This window comes from Sturnira hondurensis, unplaced genomic scaffold (assembly GCF_014824575.4).
Source record: "Sturnira hondurensis isolate 20B ecotype Veracruz unplaced genomic scaffold, ASM1482457v3 Scaffold0024822, whole genome shotgun sequence".
Taxonomy (NCBI): Eukaryota; Metazoa; Chordata; class Mammalia; order Chiroptera; family Phyllostomidae; genus Sturnira; species Sturnira hondurensis.
The window spans coordinates 7,357,064-7,375,839 of NW_028097453.1; the positions used below are offsets into that span (position 1 = coordinate 7,357,064).

General features: G+C 42.5%; 1 protein-coding gene across 1 annotated transcript in view; it reads right to left on the reverse strand.

Annotated features, from left to right (window-relative positions):
- Positions 1-13,337: 13,337 nt before the first annotated feature.
- Positions 13,338-18,776, reverse strand: part of NOTCH2 (notch receptor 2) — a 158,646-nt gene continuing 153,207 nt past the window's right edge. Inside the window, exon 34 of the mRNA XM_037038736.1 lies at positions 13,338-17,901. Within this exon, the coding sequence (XP_036894631.1) occupies positions 16,513-17,901 (1,389 nt within the window). The 3' untranslated portion in view covers positions 13,338-16,512. The remainder of the gene's footprint in view (positions 17,902-18,776) is intronic.

Below are 18,776 nucleotides of genomic sequence, written 5' to 3' on the forward strand. Positions count from 1 at the left end.
AAAAAATCTTCTTTGATTTCTTTTAGCAATGTATTATAGTTTTCAATGTATAAGCCTTTCACCTCCTTGGTTAAGTTTATTCCTAAACCTTTTATCCTTTTTGATGCTACAGTAAATGAGATTATATTCTTAATTTCCATTTCATATTGTTCATTGTTAATATATAGAAACACATCCAGGTTCTGATGTAGATTTTATAATATGCAACTTTGACAAATTCATTTACTAAGTCTAATAGTTTCTTTGGTGGCTACTTTAAGATTTTTTGTGTACAAGACAATATCATCTGCAAACAGAGATTATTTAAACTTTTCTCCAACTGTATTTCTTTTGTTTCTCTTTTATGTCTAGTTGCTCTGGCTAGAATTTTCAGTACTGTGTTGTGTGACACAAGTGATTGTCCCTGCCCACTTGTCCTTGATCTTAAAGGGCAAGCTTCTCCCGATGAGTATGATGTTAACTGTGCAGTTTTTTAAAGATTTTATTTATTTATCTTTAGAGGGGAAGGGAAGGATAGAGGGAGAGAAATATCAATGTATGGTTGCCTCTGGTATGTCCCCTGCTGGGACCTGGCCTGCAACCCAGGCATGTGCCCTGACTGGGAATCGAACCGCGATCCTTTGGTTAGCAGGCCCGCGCTCAGTCCACTGAGCTACAGCAGCCAGGGCTGACTGTGCAGTTTTTATATATTGATTTATTGTGTTGCAGTAGTTTACTTCTATTCCCAATTCACCGAGTGTTTCTATCATGAAAGTATTAAATTTTGTAAAACACCTTTTTTTTCAGGGATTGAGATAACCATGTTTTTGTCCTTTGTTTTGTTAACAAGGTGTATTATATTGGTTGATTTGGATATGTTGGGCCATCCTTTTGTCCAGGTATAAACTGCATCTGGCCATAAAATATTACTTTTAATATGCTATTAAATTTTTGTGCTAGTATTTTATTTACAACTTTAGTATTACTATTCATCGGGGACATTGGTCTGTAGTTTTCTTGTGTTTTGTCTGGTTTTAGTATGAAGGCAATGGTGGCCCCATAGAAACAGTTTAGAAGTGCAGTTTTTTAAAGATTTTATTTATTTATCCCGTGCTCAATCCTCCTCAGGTCTTGACTCCTCCTCCTCAGGTCTTTGGAAGAGTTTCAGAAGAGGTGGTGTTAGTTAATTTAAATGTGCGATGGAATTCTCCAGTGAAGCAATCTAATCCTGGGCCTTTCGTTTGTTGGCAGGTTTTTGATAACTGCTTCCGTCACCTCACAAGATGTAGGCTTGTTTGCGTCTTTTCTTTCTTTGTGACTCATCTTTGGTAAGCTTTGTGTCTCTAGAATTCATCCATTTCTAAGGTCATTTCATTTGTCAACATAGAATTGTTCATAGTAGTTTCTTATCATTCTTTTTCTTTATGTTGACAGGAATTGCAATGTTTTACTTCATCTCTAATTTTGATACTCGAATCTTCTCCTTTTCCGCATGAGCCTGGCTAATGGTTTGCCAATTTTGTTGATCTTTTCAACAAAATCTGTTCTTGGTTTTGTTTTTTTTCCTACTATCCTTTTTTCAAATTTCATTTACTTCTGCTCTATCTCTGTAGTTCCTTTCTTTCTGCTGATCTTGTTTTTTCTCTCTCTTTTTTCCTTTAGTTGCTCGAGTTTTAAGGTGAAATGCTATTTGAGACCCTGCTTCCTTTCTAGTGTAAGCTTCCACTGCTACCTGTTTCTCCTCTTGGCACATCTTTCGTCGCATCTCATAAGGTCTGGCATGTTGTGCGCTCGTTTTTATTTGTCTTCAAATATTTTCTAAATTCCCTTTGATTTTTTCACTCACTAACTGGTGGAGTAAAAGTTTTTTTGTTCTATTTCCATGTATTTCTGGGTTTCCGTCTTTTCCTTCTATTTACTTCTCGTTTCATTCCATTATGGTTGGAGAAGAAACACTGCAAAATTTACATCTTCTTAAATGGGTGACAACTTACTTCGTGGCCTAATACGTGGTCTATCCAGCAGGATGTCCCATGTGCACTTGAGAAGAACGTCTGTTCTCTTGGGTGGCGTGTGCTGTACGTGTCTATGCCCAACTGATCTATGATGTTGTTCAAGTTCTCTTTCCTTACTGACCTTCCGTTTGATTTATTTATCCACAACTGAAATTGTGTTGTTGAAGTCTTCTACTTTTACTGTGTTGCTTTCCACTACTCCCTTTAGTTCTGTCCATGATTCCTTCATATGTGAAGGTGCTCTAATGTTGGTGGAATATAGTGTTGTTGTATCTTTCTGGTGAATTGACTCTTACTATTTTACAATATCTGTTTTTGTCCTTTGTGATATTTTTTGTTTTATAGTCTATTTTATCTGATATAATTAGAGCCGCCCCTCTCTCTTTAAGTTTCTAATTGCATGGAATATCTTTTTCTCTTTTTTTTTAACTTTAGCCCACGTGAGTCCTTATATGTAATGTCACTCTCCTGTGGGCGGCAGACAGTGAATCTTCTTTTTCACCCATTCAGCCAGACTATGTCTTTCTGTTACAGTGGAATGAGTGGCCAGAGGGGAAATAAAGGCAGGACCCTCACCATTGCAATCTAACAAAGAATGTAATACAGGAGGCTAAAAACAAAAACTCATGTGTTGACCCCAGTAATCCTGACCCTGCTCCGATAAGGCTGACAGGTGTCTCGAACAACAAGCGAAATTATGACAGTGCAGGAGGGGGCGGCCCTTGAAGAGTCTGTGTGTATCATCTCCACCAGCTGAGAAAGGAACACTTTGAGGCTGTGTATTCATCCCCAGTCCTAGAAGCAAGAAAGGGAAGAGGACCACAGTTCTCAAAGAAAAAGCCCATAAGGCAACTTTGGTTAACTGCCTGCCTCCCTTTACATACGCAAAATGAATAAACAGTGTCTGGAGAGGTTGACCGACTCTTTCTTCTGCCGGTCAAGTTGGCTATTTAGTCCCACCAGTGAAATTTCCCATTCAGGTATTGTGTTCTTCCTTTACAGAATACCTGTTTGGTTCTTTGTCATCATTTCCCTTTGTTGATATTCTAACTTGTGCATGCCGCATTTTCTGGAATTTGTTTAGTTACCTTATCTGTTCTTTTAATTCATTGAGCATCCTTATGACAGTACTTCTGAATTCCTTATTTTCAATTTATATAACTCCGTTTCCTTGGGCACAGCCTAGAGTTGTAATTGGTTCATTCGAACTTGATGTGCTTGCCTGTTTGTCTTTTTTTTCTAGTGTAATGTTTGGGATTTTGTCTTCTAAAGAATAAACTAACCCTTCCAGACTGCTGTCGTATTTCATAAAGAGTGGACTTCCTCCACACAGCCAGTCTAGAGGTTCTGGACATCTCTCAACTGTTTTCAGGGTGTGTGTGTGTGTGTGTGTGTGTGTGTGTGTGTGTGTGTTGTAATGTACCTGTGTCCTTTCTGGGCTTGCGAGTATAATTTGATGAAATTGCCAGTTTCTATCTAGCTGCTCCCTCTAGTGTCTGTGTGCGATATGACAGCCTCCCTAGTGTAGTGAATTGCCATCCCCGCAGCTTCGCCAATTGGCGCGGTGCTGCACACCCCGGTGAGCAGTTTGTGTCTGTTCTCCCAGATCACCTAACCTGGCACAGGAATGCAGGAGGGATGGACACTGGTCTCTTCCACGGCTCCCAGGGTGTCAGTTGGGCTTACATTCTACTTCTTTTTCTCCCCAAGGAAATAATTAGAAGTGAGACTGTTCTCCCAATTATGCTGCATTTTGTGGGCGCACACGTGCATGTGTGTGTGTTTGGGAGAGGACCTCTGAGAGGAGAAAGCGGCGAGTGTTGTGGATTCTGAATTCAGCTGCCAGGTGGTTGGCTTCATAACCCACCTAGGTCTCAGGAACCCTTCATCCGGTGTCTGGGTTTCTCACAGAGATAGTTTGTTGGTTTGTTGTGGTAGAAGGTGTGTCTAGGGCTTCCTATTCCACTGTCTCGCTCATTGATGTCTTTAGTCTGTCCAATGAAACTTTTTGCAATGATAGAAATAACACAGTCCAAGCCTGTAGCTAAAAATCACCTGTGGTTATTAATCTTCGAAATGTTGCTATTGTGACGGGGCAACTGAATTTCAATTTTACTTAATTTTAACTAATTTAAATTTAAATAGCCACATATGCCTACTAGCTGCCAGATTAGACACGGAACTACTTCTTTCCAGAATGTTTGGTGTCCAGCTCTTTAATCTAGACTCACATTAGGAAAGAGACAGCTCATACTTTAAATTGCATCCTTTGATTATTTGTGAGATTGGTCACTTCATAGTAGCTTCATGCCATTAACTTAAAAATATTTCATTGTGATATAATTGACATGGAACATTTTATTCATTTCAGATACACAACACACTGATTGGCTGTCTGTATTGCAAATGGTCAGCACAGTAAGTCCACTTAACGTTTGCCACCGCACAGAGTTCCGTTTTTTTCTTATGATGAGAACTTTCAAGGTCTATGCTCTTAGTACTTTCAAATATATGATTCATTAAATAATTCTTAAATTTTCTTGTTCAGATCCCTTGCCCGTTATTCTATTACATAGTTTTCTCTGCTTTTATTGAGTTGTTGGAGCTATTTATATACTGAAAAACACTTCAGCCAATCTTTTATTTGACATTTAACTTTTACAGTGTCTTTCGACATACAGGGCACTTTAAGCCCCTCTAGTTTCTGGGTTGCATGCCATTCTTCTGTCCCCTCTCCCCCTGTGATTGTATAAATTTCTGCCTGGGATGTGCCCAAATAAATTTCCTTTAGTATAGCTGTAACTTTCTTTGTATGAAATAAAATTCTTTCTGCTAGATGTGGAATAATTTTGTCTTATTATTGAATCAAACATTGAAAAATCTTATGACTATAAAGGACACTACAAATGGTTCTGACATATCAATGAGAAAAAGACAGATAATCTAATAGAAAAACGAGCAAAACGCTTCTATAGGTGATCACGAAATAGAAATATAGGTCAGCAATAATCAAATGGAAAAGTTCTCAAACATTATTAGAATACTGAGAGTTAAAACTGCTGTCCGATGCTACTCCCATCAAGTTAGCAATGATTCAAAAGATTGATAATACAAAGTTATAGGGCAGATGTAGATGATAAGAACTCTCATACACTTTACTGGCCGAGTAATCTAGTAAAACCACCTTAGAAACCTGTTTTGCATTATCTTATATATTCAAAAATATGCTCTATAATCCAGAAATTCCATTCCTACGTACATACCTCATAAAAGTATGTACATATGTACACTAAGATGCCTGGAAATAACAATATTCCCCACATCAGAAATAATCTTCATTTCCACCGAGTGCAGCAATGGAGAAAATGAATCAGAGTTGTATGCAATAACATGGACGAATGTCACAAACAAACAAAACCCCCACAAATAAATAGAAAGGTCAAAATCAGGCAAAATCAAACTTCTTTTTTAGGGCTACATGCACAATTGAGAAAATAAATCAAGAACTCTGGCCAGGTTGGTTGGAGAATCCTTCCTTACACCAAAAGTCTGCAGGTTTGATTTCCAGTCAGGGCACATACCTAGGTTGTGGGTTTGGTCCCTGGTCGGGGCACATATGGGAGGCAACGGATCGATGTTTCTCTTTCACATTGATGTTTCTCCCTTTCTCTTTCTCCCCACCCCTTCCCCTGTCTCTAAAAGTCAATAAACATATCCTTGGGTGAGAATTAAAATTAGTCAATCAAGAAATGATTACCAGACTCTCAGGAGAGTTGTTACTGCTAGGGAGAACCGAACAGGCCACATGAGAGGGGTAAGGTGAATTGGTGTAGATTCTGAGGTGCTACAGTGCTGGTAATATACGTATATATTTAAGATTTATTGATTTATTTTTAGAGAGAGGAGAGGGGAGGGAGAAAGAGAGAGAGAGAGAGAGAGAGAAACATCAATATGTGGTTGTCTTTTGCACGCTCCCCACTGGAGACCTGGCCTGCAACCCAGGCTTGTGTCCTGACTGGGAATCGAACCGACAACACTTTGGCTCACAGGCTGGCGCTCAGTCCGTTGAACCACACCAGCCGAGGCAGTGATATATTTCTTGAACATTAGCGCTTGATGTACATATTTGTTAAACCATTCTAAACTGTTATGCTTATTTCTGTGTATGTTATATTTTACAATGAAAGAAAGTTTTAATATAATCTTTGGTCTATTTTCTGAGATGAGACAATTAAATATGATTTGGAATCATTAATCTTTAAGTTGGCAGGTTGGCTTGGAGTTATAAAGCTACCATTGGGGGTAGCACTAGTAGGTTAAATGTGGCTAGTTTTTTTACTTGCATTGTAAAACAATTATATCACAAATGCATTTTGTCCCTTTTTACCTTTCCCCCCTTAAAAGTTAAAAAGAAATCGCTTAAAAATTTTTAGATGTCCATCTTGAGTCATTACGTCCCTTTTAGAAAATAATTAATTAATTAAAGAAAATTATATAGATTTGAAGATAGTTCTGACTTAATATTAGGATCAAACTAAACACAAAATAGAATTTATTTCTCTACAAAAGTTACCTTTCGTATCTCTCAGTCTGGGTTCAGTCAGGCGACAGAAACTATACATTAATTAAAGAATAAAAATGTAATACAAAGCTATAACAAAAGATTAGAATAACTAGAGACTGGCTATTAAAATGCAAAGGTAACTCTGGAGGATATTGGAATAGTGGTTATACTACATAATATAACAAATATGATATCACGTATGATATGTGACGTGATCTACGATATGATGTGCGTCACAGACACCACCCTGGGGTGAAACAGGGCATCTAAGGAGGAGCTATCCTCCTTCCCAGGCTGAGGCCGGACTTTGCTGCAGGCACAGCCTTGTCCACTGAATGGCAGAGAAAAGTGGCTGAGGTGCCATTCTGGTGAATTTTGCCAGAAACCCAACCTTTAAGATACAGGAGAGAGTTGTTCACAGAAATGGGACTTGCGGAGGCACCCTGGGCCACTTGGGAAGGTATGTCACTGGGGTATCTCGTACACTCTACTATAAAAACCACCTGGGAAAAGCGGGTGCCCCTGGCTGCCAGCGCTGCAGACACTGGGTGCTGGAGAAGCAACTGACTCTGTAGGGGGAGCCTGTCCAGGAGTCACTCGACCAAGAAGGAAAGCAAACCTTTCCTCCTCCTCCAGTCTCTCTCCAGCACCCTCTACTGATAGCTTAACTTACTGCCCGCTGGGCAGAGCAACAGTATTTAAAAGCCCAGATCCATGTTCACAGAGCAGGTAGAATGATTTTTGGAGCTACGGCATTTTTTATTTCTTATTTTTACTGTACCTTTTTAAAGTTTAGATACGTTTAGATACACAAATACCTATCATTGTGTTACAGTTGCCCACAGTAGTCAGTACAGTAACATGAGGTACAGGTGTGCAGCGTAGGAGTAATAGCTTGGACCACAGAGCCTCGGTGTGCAGTAAGTAGATTGTCTAGGTGTGCGTGAGTGTGCTCTGTGATGTTTGCACAGTGAGTAAATTTTCTAAAGGTGCACTTCTCAGGACTTATCCTCATTGTTAAGGGACACAACTGTATAGTCAGATGCTCTGTAAGCAATGTCTTTTTTTTCTTCCCTGGCTATTATTACTAGAACTTCCAAACCAAGTTGAACAGAGCATAGAAAACCTGGAGTCTGCATTATATGTAGCATCAAAGAAAATTATGAGTTCATCATTAAGTATAATCTTGGCTGTTGATTGTGGTAAATGCCCTTATTAGTTGTAGGCAGTTCTCTGTTTTTAATTTGCTGCTACATCTCATAATCTTTACCATGAAGACTTAATTTTACCAAATATTTTGTTGAGGCTATTAAAATAACTGTGTGAGCTTTCTTCTTAAACTGGTGACGTCTATTAATTGATTTACTAGCGTTAACCATTCCTTCTTTCCTGAGAGAAAAATTTCTTGGCCGTGATGGGTGTATATAATATTCATTACTAGTTTTGGTTTGGTGGTAACTGATTTATAATTTTTACTTATAGGTAAGATAGACCTTTGATTTTTCTTATTGTGTTGTCTTTGTAGCATTTGGCTACCAAAGTTATGATACAGTCATAACATTAGTTGAGGAGTTTTTCATTTTTAATTCTCTGGAGGGTTTATAATGGGCACCATCTTCAGTAGAAATTAGCTAGTGTAGTACCTAGGCCTGATTTTTAAAAAATATATTACAATTTGTTTACATTAATGATTTTTAGTTTCCTGTGTCTGCCCTAAAACCCTACTTTTATTTCCCTAATACTTGTTAGTTGTACTTCTGTTAGAACTTTATTGTTGGCTTTTGCAAGAGTATTTTATTTTATGTCTTTCAAAGAATAAGTTTTTAGTTCATTTAATTGTCTCTACTACTATTTTTTCAGTTAGTTCACTAATTTTTGCTTATTTTGATTATTTTCTAGCTTCTATTTCTTTGGATTTCATCTGTGGCTCTTTGTCTTACTCCTTGAATAAAATGCTTAGGGTCCTGATTCAGTCTTTGTGCTGTGATATAAGTATTTGGGCTAGAGTTTCTCCATTTACAACTTGAGTTGCTTTCCATGAATTTTAATAATCAGCATTTCAAAAATAGTGGTGTTGATACTTTTGTGCAGTTTCTAAGTATCTTCTAGCATATTTGCGTTAATAACTGACCTACGTTTTTAAAATTTTCATACATGTAGGAGTGCTGGGTCCATTTTGCTTCTAATTCGATAGTGCTCCATTGAGATAGAACTGTGTGATATTGACTCTTTGCAACTCTGAGATTTTATCGTGGCTTCTTATGGGCTACATTTTTGTGAACATGGTAGGTATTTTTGAAATAAATTCATAAACTCTCACTGTTACAGTCAGGTCTCTGTATATAAGCAGCTTTCAAAATGGGAACCTTTTTGTCTTGGGCTTGAGCGCAGGCCTGTGTGGATGTCTGTGAAAGACCCGCCAGGAGCACCCCCCAGAGTCAGACAAGGACAGGTTTATGAGTGTTTTTCTGCGGCAGGAAAACTGCTCCCTGGGGGAAATGTGCTGTTTCAGTAAGGAAGGGCTTATTACGGGAAGTGGACACGTGTGAGGTGACGGTGAGATGGACCAAGGATTGAATGTCTAAGCTGTGGGCATAATCAGATATAGTCATGCTTTTTACCTAGTGGCTGGGAAGGGGGAAAATAGGGCAGAGCTAACACTGGGGTGGGTAGAGGTGCAGCAGCAGTCACCCAAATTTTCAGGAGTGGGGCATACTTGGCAGTATTCTCAGTTAGTCATTTTTCCTAAAGGTTACTGCTCTGTGCAGGTGGGGTGGAGAGAAATGTGTGTGTAGCGTCGTGCATGTGTATTTACTATTGTAACTGTGATTTTCTCTTCAATGAATCCCCGAAGTGGTTTTTGCTTATCACAAAGATTTTTCTCTGCGTCACTTTTACATGACTTTATTTACTGAATTCCTAGTGGTTTAGGGTCATTTTTCAGAAAGTTTTCTCGGGGTCTAAGTGACCTCAGCTGCGGACAGTGCCTCTTCCTCCTTCTCCATTCTCCTACGTAAAACCCTGCAACAGCCACAGCCACACAGATTCTCATGTAGCATGACTAGTGGTTGGTGCCCACCATTTGCCAGGCCCCTGGTCTTACACCTTCTCCAGAGTCAAGGGAAAGAAATCGTGGAGGAGAGAGACGGAGATGAGAGAGGATTCCATTACAGAGAGGCGGGAACGGAATGCCTGCACTCCAGTACTCGCTTGGCCTAAACTGTCTGAAATAGGAATATGCAAGCAGGTGATGATTCGCAATGAGGTTCTTGCAAATTCAGCTAGATTACAGAACCCAGAATCAACTCCAGATATATTTAAGCTGTGGAAGACAAGGGCCCAACAGCAAGCCAGGACCCAGACAGATAGGATTATTCAGCTGGACTCCAGAAATCCTACCCAGCTGGCTAACGGGCTGGCCTTGCTCAGTTAATCTCACAATTATGCAGTCTCACATATCATACCATTAAATGTGAAAACGCATTTTCCTCATAAATAAATATTGCACATAATAACATATTTAAGAATAAAAACTCTCCATAAACCAAACTTAAAAAGTAACTGGGAAAGGAAGGAAAATGGAACTGGAGAGGGAAATATAGAAAGCTATAAGCATTATATCATCTTTAAATGTCTGAAACAAACATGATAAAATACTAACATTTTGTAATTTTGTAACAAATTATATATAACTAGATATTATTTTATAATATTAGGTGTTTAAACATTTGTAAGTTATTATAGATATATCGGGTGGGCCAAAAAGTCTATTCAGTTTTTCTTCCATAAAATGAAAGACACATTTTTCATTTTCACCAGTAACTTTGTTGATTTGGCTATTTAGAGTGTGTTGGCTATCTCCCATATTACAGTTTGTAATGGAGAATAATGTTGATTGTTCTCAATTAACGTCTTGATTTGATCACTATCAGTTCAACTGCGCTACCCAACCTGGAGCTTCACAAATGAAACTTCACAAACCACTTCTGACACATCTGATCACTTATAGCACCTTCTCTATACACTGCACAAATCTTTTTTTTGCCTTTCAGTTGTAATTTTACCTTTCTTTAAATAATAAAGCATAATATGCTGAAAATGTTGTGTATTTTCTTCCATCCACAACATTAAAATGCCTACACAAAAATTCACCAATTTTGATGTTTTTTTAAGTGCACAGTGGTACGACAGCTGTCACCATACAATCTAACAAAATGCTTTCAAATGAAGTTAAAGACAAGTAAGAGGTACTAGAGCCATCGCAGGGGAAAAAATTTCAACAAACTTTTTGGCCAAGCCAATATTTATCGAAGTATAATTTACAACAGTAAAATGCACAAACCTTAAGGAAATTTTACACGTGTATACATTCATGAGATCACCAGCCAGGTCAAGATCTCTTCAGATTTCAGAGATTTCCTTGCCCTCTTTTTGGTCAGGAACACTCTCCCCCAAACAGCTCCCACTATTCAAATCTCTGTTTACCTTTGGTTTGTTTTTCCTGAACTTAGATAATGGAATCATAGGGTGTATTCTTTTGTGTCTGGCTTACTTTGCTCAGTGCTATGTCCATGACAGTTTTCCATATTGCTTTTTTTTTCATTTCTGTGTAGCATTCCATTTAATGAAGGTACCGTAATTTATCCATCCCGCTGCTGATTGTCTCCAGTTTGGGTGTTTGATGCAGGCCAAAGTAGTGAAGAAACACACTACCAAGTCAATCCAGAAAAGAAGTTAAGTCCGGATTATCAGTACATCATTCCTTCCACTTTGCACACCCTGCCTCGACACATCGGTAGAAGGTTGTCACTAGGAGATTCTCAGAAATGTTAGAGTTGGAGGGAGAATGTTTTTGCTAATGATGTGTTTGCACCATCAGACCCACTGGCTTCCTTTCCCCGCCAAGCTCTCCGCCCCAGGAAGCCGACCGTATCAATGGACGAAATCCAACAGGCTCCTGTATGTTCACACTTCCTCTTGGATTCAGCAAATAGGAAGCACAGGGTGGAAAGTGAGACCAGGGTTTTTACGACCTGGCTTTCTCACAGTGAGGGAGCCTGGGGCTCACTGTGTTCCCAGACAGAAGTCACACAGCTCTTCTTGAGGTAACTTGCTCTTCAGGACTCTCTCCTTCCAGGTTCAGTAATCTCTCCCAACCTTCGTTCCTTTGGACCTAAGCAGTGATAGCTGTGCTGAGGCGAGCCGGAACGTTGTGCACTGCCTGTTAAGGTTCCCCTACTCCTCACGTACACACTTCATAATTAGTCCTGTTATACATAAAGCCCTTCTTCTTATGTATAAGGTTTAGGATAAGCCCTTGCGTTATCCTCTCTTGAGCTTGCTCACACTTTTCAGTCGGGATTTGACCGGTACAAATCTTTTAAATGTGTCTTGCTAATAAGCTCTAACAGAAAAGAAGGAAAAGGTGAATACTCTCTATCACACACATTCCCACACAGACGCACACACACAAACACATGCACTCACCACATACACCCTCTCTCTCCTTAGGGCTTTTGTAAGCACTTGGTCCTTACTTTACTCTAAAAATGCCGTCAGATGAGGTGAATGGCCTGACCACTCAGAGCCGGCCTGTGGCAGTGTTTACCACGTGTACTTACAGAAGCAGAGGCGGAAACTGGCTCATAGTTCCCCCATCACCCACTGCACCCTGGGCATCAGGGACGGTTGACCCAATCACCTTCTGAAAGGGGACCTCAGCCCCTTCTCCTTGGGCCAGGAGGCCTGTTAGTTGCATGACTGAGGGAAGCACCATCCCTGTCTGGCATGTCCAAGGCGGAGTCCAAATCGGTTCCAGCCATGTGACATGACAGCCTGGACTGCCAGCCTGCTCTCCATTGGATTTCATCGCTGGGAAAGCTGTAGGTTCTCCTTCCAACATCAAGGGCTAGGATTTTAGGCTTGCGGGGGCAGGGGGACGGTGTGGATGGGGGCCAGTGGTCTGGATCTCCTGGTTCCCATGGGCCAAGTTTGAGCTCCCCAAGTCTGAAGAGGCAACTCCAGCTCTGAGGCCAGCCTGCAGAGAACCAGCCTGGACAAGTCATTCCTTAGCTTTCAAATTCATTTTCTTCCCACACCATTACAATGTGAAGACTCAAGTGTGTTTTACATACAGTGCTAACATTCCCGAGGTGCTGGTAGCTATGTTACAACATTATTTTGCAGAACTTAAAAACAGATCACCTGCTTAACTGAACTATATAGCCTGACTTCAAGTCAGTCGTTCAAACACAATACTGCTATCATGTACGGTGACTCAGCAGTTTCTGCAAACCTATGATGAAAAGAAACTTGGTGCTAAGGTTGATGGAAAGCTGCTAATACCATAGATATCACCAACGCCAAATATTTGTGTTTAGGTGTTCACTTAGTTGAGTTGACGAGTACATGAGTAAATGAACTTGCTAATGTATTTACATGTAAAACACTGTTCATTGTATATATTAAATTCTATACAACCTTTAATTTGAACGATAATATTGCAAACTAATGCTTTAGGCACCAGCACCGCCAAGGTTACTGCCGCCTCTCTATCGCCACCTGGTGCACAGAAAAGTGACTTAATCTTATGATGCTTCCTATTTGACAGAAGCTTCTTCCTCAAAAGCATTTCTGCCTGAAGGAAAAAAAAAAAAAGGGAGCCCAGTGCTAGGCCCTGTGGGATGCAGAAGGAAAAGTACTCTCTCTAAGCAAATGCCCAGAGGTAAATCACTGCAAGACCAGGGATGCAGGAAAAGAGAACAAAACTGCCACACCACTGAGCTTGACACGTACTGTTTTTATTTTGTGATAAAAATGCTTTCATATAAATTTCACCTTAACTACTTTTAGAATGAAACTTTGAAAAGTAAAAACAAAGCGTGCATTTTCCTTACTATGTATAGTCAGGAATATGCAGTCATTTTACTGGTTATTAGGTTTCCCATACAAACAGTATAATATAATTCTTAAGAGAAATGTACACAAGGAAGGAGCTGTAGTACCAGAGAGTTAGGAATGAGAGCCTCAGGGTGCAGAACGCGCCCTATCAAACAGTCATCACACATTCAATGTACTGGTTAAGCCCAAACTCCCCCAGCCACCTGCCAACGATACATTACACCTTTGGTTCTTTTCTGGGCAAGAACTATGAACTAGGAAGTTTAATAGTGAGATGATACGATGGACTTAGCTTCATCTCTGATTACTTACATTAAAATCTTTAACTTTTAGTCTCTCTCGCCCTCAAACCTCTACCTCCCTCACTATCATGTAAGTCAGAAAATGACGCTTAACTCAAAACAGGATATAAGCAAATAAAAAATAGCTATCTGCAGAGGATGACAGAAGAGTCAAAGACAGAATCTATAATAAACCCAAAACAGGGGGTTGACCTGCACACGGCATAAACGTTGTATCCCCTTAAAAGTTAGTCTGCCATCCAAAACCAAATGACAGAGTCTCCATCCTACCTTTTCTTTGATATTATACAACTCAAGGGTCCTCAACGTCTAAGTGACTGACAAAGGCTTGAAAAGCAGTATCTTCCTCTTTGTCATAAAAGCCTGTTGTCTGTAACGACTTTCGTGTTCCTTTCCCTTAAACCCCAAAGATTCCAATTAGAAACAAGCACGTCAGGCCGGCACTGTGTTTGGAGAGGGAGGAGGTTATAAAAGATCCAAGCTGCTGGATCAGAGGCTGGTCATGCCAGTACGTGGAGCTGGAACGGGATGGCAGAGCAGGGCAGGTGTGGTGAGGCCCAGTGATTCAGGCATATAGGTTCTCCCATCTGTGAATTACCAGACGGGTCCAAGGGGAGAGAGCATTCAGAACGAAAAAAATGTTACACGCCATGAAAGGGGCGGGTAGAGTTGGCACATGAGAGAATAAAACACAGACTGAACAAAAAAAAACAGTCTGCTTATGTTAGAGCAGAATTAATTATTTTTGTTCATTCATGAACTTGGGCAGGACTGGAAAAATCATTGGTAGGCTTCCATGCCAACAGACACATAGGGCTTCTATACAGGCCACAGGCAGACAAGTCAGGTAAGCGGGACGCACTGACGAACACCGCCGGCCCAGGAAGGAATGAGGCTGCTATTCAAACCAAGACAGAGTAGGCAACTGACCTATTAACACCTACCAAACACTCCAGTGGAACTAATTTTCCAGGAATCACGACACCACAGCACCAGGTAGATGTAACAGTGTGGCCAGAGGACCAATTACTTGCTGATTCAGGGGGAAGGGGAAAAGACTGCTGTCTCCCCATTTCTTGTGTTAACTAGAACACTTCTGCCCTTGACAAAGTGTCAAGGACACTGACCAAACCACAAATAGAGCAGACTTAAGGGAGATGCAGTTCCAAACTGAACATGAGGATGAAAAGGGCAGTGAGTCCGTAACTGTCTGGTTTCACCTAGACGGTGACTCTAGGAAAGGAACATGTCTCTTGTTGTTACCTAAAAGGAGCTGTCATGACTTCTCCAAAGGGAATGAAATGGGCCCGAAATAGCAAAGGCTGTCTCATACTTCCTCCTTTTCAAACCTTTCACAGGACTGGCTTTGACCCTAGAAAACTAGGCCAACATTTTATTTCCTGCACTTGAAAATCCCTGTGTTCAGTGAGAACCTACTGGGTGCACTCAAACCATACTGTGTGGAGGGAAGACTGGCGAACGGGCCTGCGATCAGAAAGAGGATCAATCAAGTAGAGACTGATCGCCTGGTGAAGGGAAGACTACCATGCTGGGCTCTCAAGCCAAGGACAATTCCGTGCTGGAAGGTAAGGGAATATCGTTTGAGACTTTTCCTGTGAGGACTGACGGAAGGAGAGGCTCGGCACATAGACCCACTTTATCTTCTGGAGAGCTCTGAGCTGGAAAGACGTGTTTCCCATTGGAGTCAACACACTGCTCGCAGGAAGGGCAGGGGCCTGTCCGTGGGGACACTTCCTACATCAGTTAGCTTAACTGCTGGTCATTCCAACATTCCGAACTTTGCCTGTTTGTTTTTTTCAAAGGGGCTCATAGCAGCTACACCACCAAAGATAAAACATCACGCTGACTAGGCCCACAGATGAAAAAACTGATTCTTATCCTTCTTCCTATAAGATTTACACAAAGCCCTGCATGCAGGCCAGAGGACTAGGAGCAGCCTCTTGAAAAAATCTCTTGTCCCCAAACTGGGCTCAAAGAAAAATATTTTGCTCCTCTTCTAGGAATGCTTTTATGTAGGAAATGCTGTTATGTAGGCGAAGGCAGTATGTCCATTTTCAAAATAAACACATGAGTTTTATGCTGAGAACCATGACCAAAGTGAACCCCGTGAGACCTCCAGGGTGTCTAGAAGCAGGAGGACAAAGGAGGCAGAAGTTACGTCCTAGAGCAGGAATGATCAAAGGCACAGAGGCCAAGGCCTGTAACTCGGAGGAAGGGCTACAACCACGGAGAGGTGCAAAACTTCAAGCACCAAATGAAGTCAAAAGAATTTCAACAGTAAGGTGAGACAGGTGAATTCAGCAAGGATTCCAGACCCAAATTCCCAAAAGGCCTCCACTGTAGAATCTTCTCATGGTTATGGCCGAAGCCCCCAGGGCTTAACATGTAGTCCGAGCTGCAAGAATGTCTGGGCTACAACAGGTGTCCACCCCAGTCTCCAAATAAAAGTAAACACGGTTCCGAGTCTTGTATTTATCTTGCATTTCCACAGACGTGGCTTGACGGGCGAGAGCGTAAAAGGAGGCTAGTCCCTCTCCCTCAAACTCTGCAAACATCCAGTGAAGCTGATAAAACTGCTCCCCTGCATGATCGGAAAGGTAAGGGTACCTCCCCTCTTCTGCCTCCAAAAGCTGGCTCCAGAGATTTCTTCATTTCTCTCCAGGATGACCTTCATTTGCTCCACAGCAGCATCTACCATAGGCAGTTCTGTCCCTACCCTGGAGTCAGACTTTCATGCATAAACCTGCATGTTGCTGCGCGGTGGCTCAGACATGTGCGTCCCAGGTCCCCGCTGTCCTGCTGCAGCACTCCCAGGAGTAGGGCTGGTGGTCACATCGGACCAGTCGGAAGCAGAGTGGGGTGACGAGCTTGACCACTGGTCAGGAGACTCTGGGGACGGCGTCAGGTAGGGGTGCTCACCCTGCAGATGACCGCTGTGACTGGGCGTCCGCTCAGCAGCATTCGAGGAGGCGTAACTATGCTGTGAAGGGGGCGTGGGGTACTTGCCCACAGAGGCCGGGAAAGGATGATAGGTTGGGAGGATGGTCTGAGCGGCCTGGCCATCCTGCTGGGGCATCATGGCAGTGGGGAAGGCCATGTTGGGCAAACGAGCCATTTCTGGAATCTGGTACATGGTGGGCAGGGGGCCCGCAACAGCGGGAGGGCAGCTGGATGGAGGCTGGGGTGCCCCAGCTGGTTGGGCAATGTTGCCTTTGGGGATCAGCTGGAAAGTCACAATGGGGGGCAAAGGCTCCCGAGGGGTGGTCACATGTTTCCCTTCTGGCGGCCTGCTCTGGGGAGCTATGCCAGGAGGGGTGCCCTCAGCAGGCGCCAGCACCATGCCAAACATCTCATTGTACTGGCTCTCATTCATCTCCATGCAGTTCATCCAATCTGCTGGGACAGAGACCGGGTGCAGCCTACCCAAGCTCCCAGCACTGCCACTGCCTGGGGGAACCACGTGGTGGTGGGACAGCAGCTGGCTCACCGAAGGAAGCACAGTGCCGGCCCCGTGAGCCACGGGCTGAATCTCATGAAGGTTAGAGAAAGACAGTGCGTGCTGGGCATGGACTTGGGCAGCGGGCGCGGCAGTGGCCAACACAGGGTTGGGCGAGGCCTGCAGGAGGCCAGGGGATGTGATCATTGGAGAGGATGTGGTGTCAGAAACGTATGTGTGAGGAGACTCCAGGGAATCAACGGGGGATAAGGTCACTGAGCTCTCAGACAGCTGGCCCTTGTCACTCAGCGACTTCTTCCTCCTACTCCCCTTGGCATCCTTGGCTTCCTTGGCAAGGTTAGGAAGGCTGGTGGGCATGGCACTCTTGGCATTGGGTCGTCTGGGTTTCTTGCCCACTGGAGCGTGCTTCAGACTGAGGAAAGGTCTGTTGGGCCCACAGATGACAGGGGAGAGGGCAGAAGTCAGCACAGTGCCTGGAGGGCTCGGGGTCACGTTGTACTCATCCAGAAGGCGCACAATGTCGTGGTGCATGCGTTCCCGAGCCACGTCCCGGGGCAGACGATCCATGTGGTCTGTGATGTCCCGATTGGCAAAATGGTCTAATAGGACCTTAGCTGCTTCATAGCTCCCCTCCCGGGCAGCGAGAAACAGAGGCGTCTCCTCCTACAGAGAGGCCCACGAAAAGCACATATTAATGACACTCAAGAATACACCACTGTTTCTGCGGTCTTTCCACTATCACCCCTGTAGACATTTTTTTCCAAACTGCCTCCCTGCATGAAACTTTAATACCAGAAATAAATCGAATATCTAGCTTTGTGCTGAATGGATATCTGCGCCTCACTCTTAAAAAGAGTAAGATTATTTCACCCCACCCCAAGAACCAATTTTTCCATTGAGGGCAGTACCTTCTTAGGTGGGAATGTGTGGAATAAAGCATGCCATTGAGCCAGGGACTCACTTAAAAGAGCATTGAGCGTATCGGAAAGGGGTCCTAAAAGAAGAAGAATTAGAAATATAGAAGGTAGGAGGGGAAGAATCTAAAGCAGGTACAGAGCTGAAAAATAAGAGAAAGTAAAAGAACACAGAGAAAAACCATGAACAAGAAAGACCTAAATCAGGGGAAAAGAGAAAATAAAAGGGAGAAGATGAGTGAGAGAGGGGAAGCAGGACATAAAACACAGAAGAAGAAAAGCAAACAGGAAAACACCTGGGGCCCAAGAACACACAAAAAGAGCAACAGGAAGACAAGTGAGAACAGTCCAGAGAGAAGGAAGTGAGCATAAGCAGAACAGAGAAGAGCAGAAAGGGGAATGTCAAAGAAGAGGAAGGCCGAGAAGGCTACACCCAAGTTGTCACAGAACGGCCCGGATCAGACTTCGTGCTGAGTAGGCAGGGAGCTCAACCCCGACCCTTCCCTGGATAAGCCTCCCCTTCCTCAAGCTCTCTGCACCCGTTTCTGTCCAACGAGCCCCCATCTTTGTCTATACCTATCACGAGGAGCTATGGGAGGAAAGATGGGGGAAGTGACGTTGTAT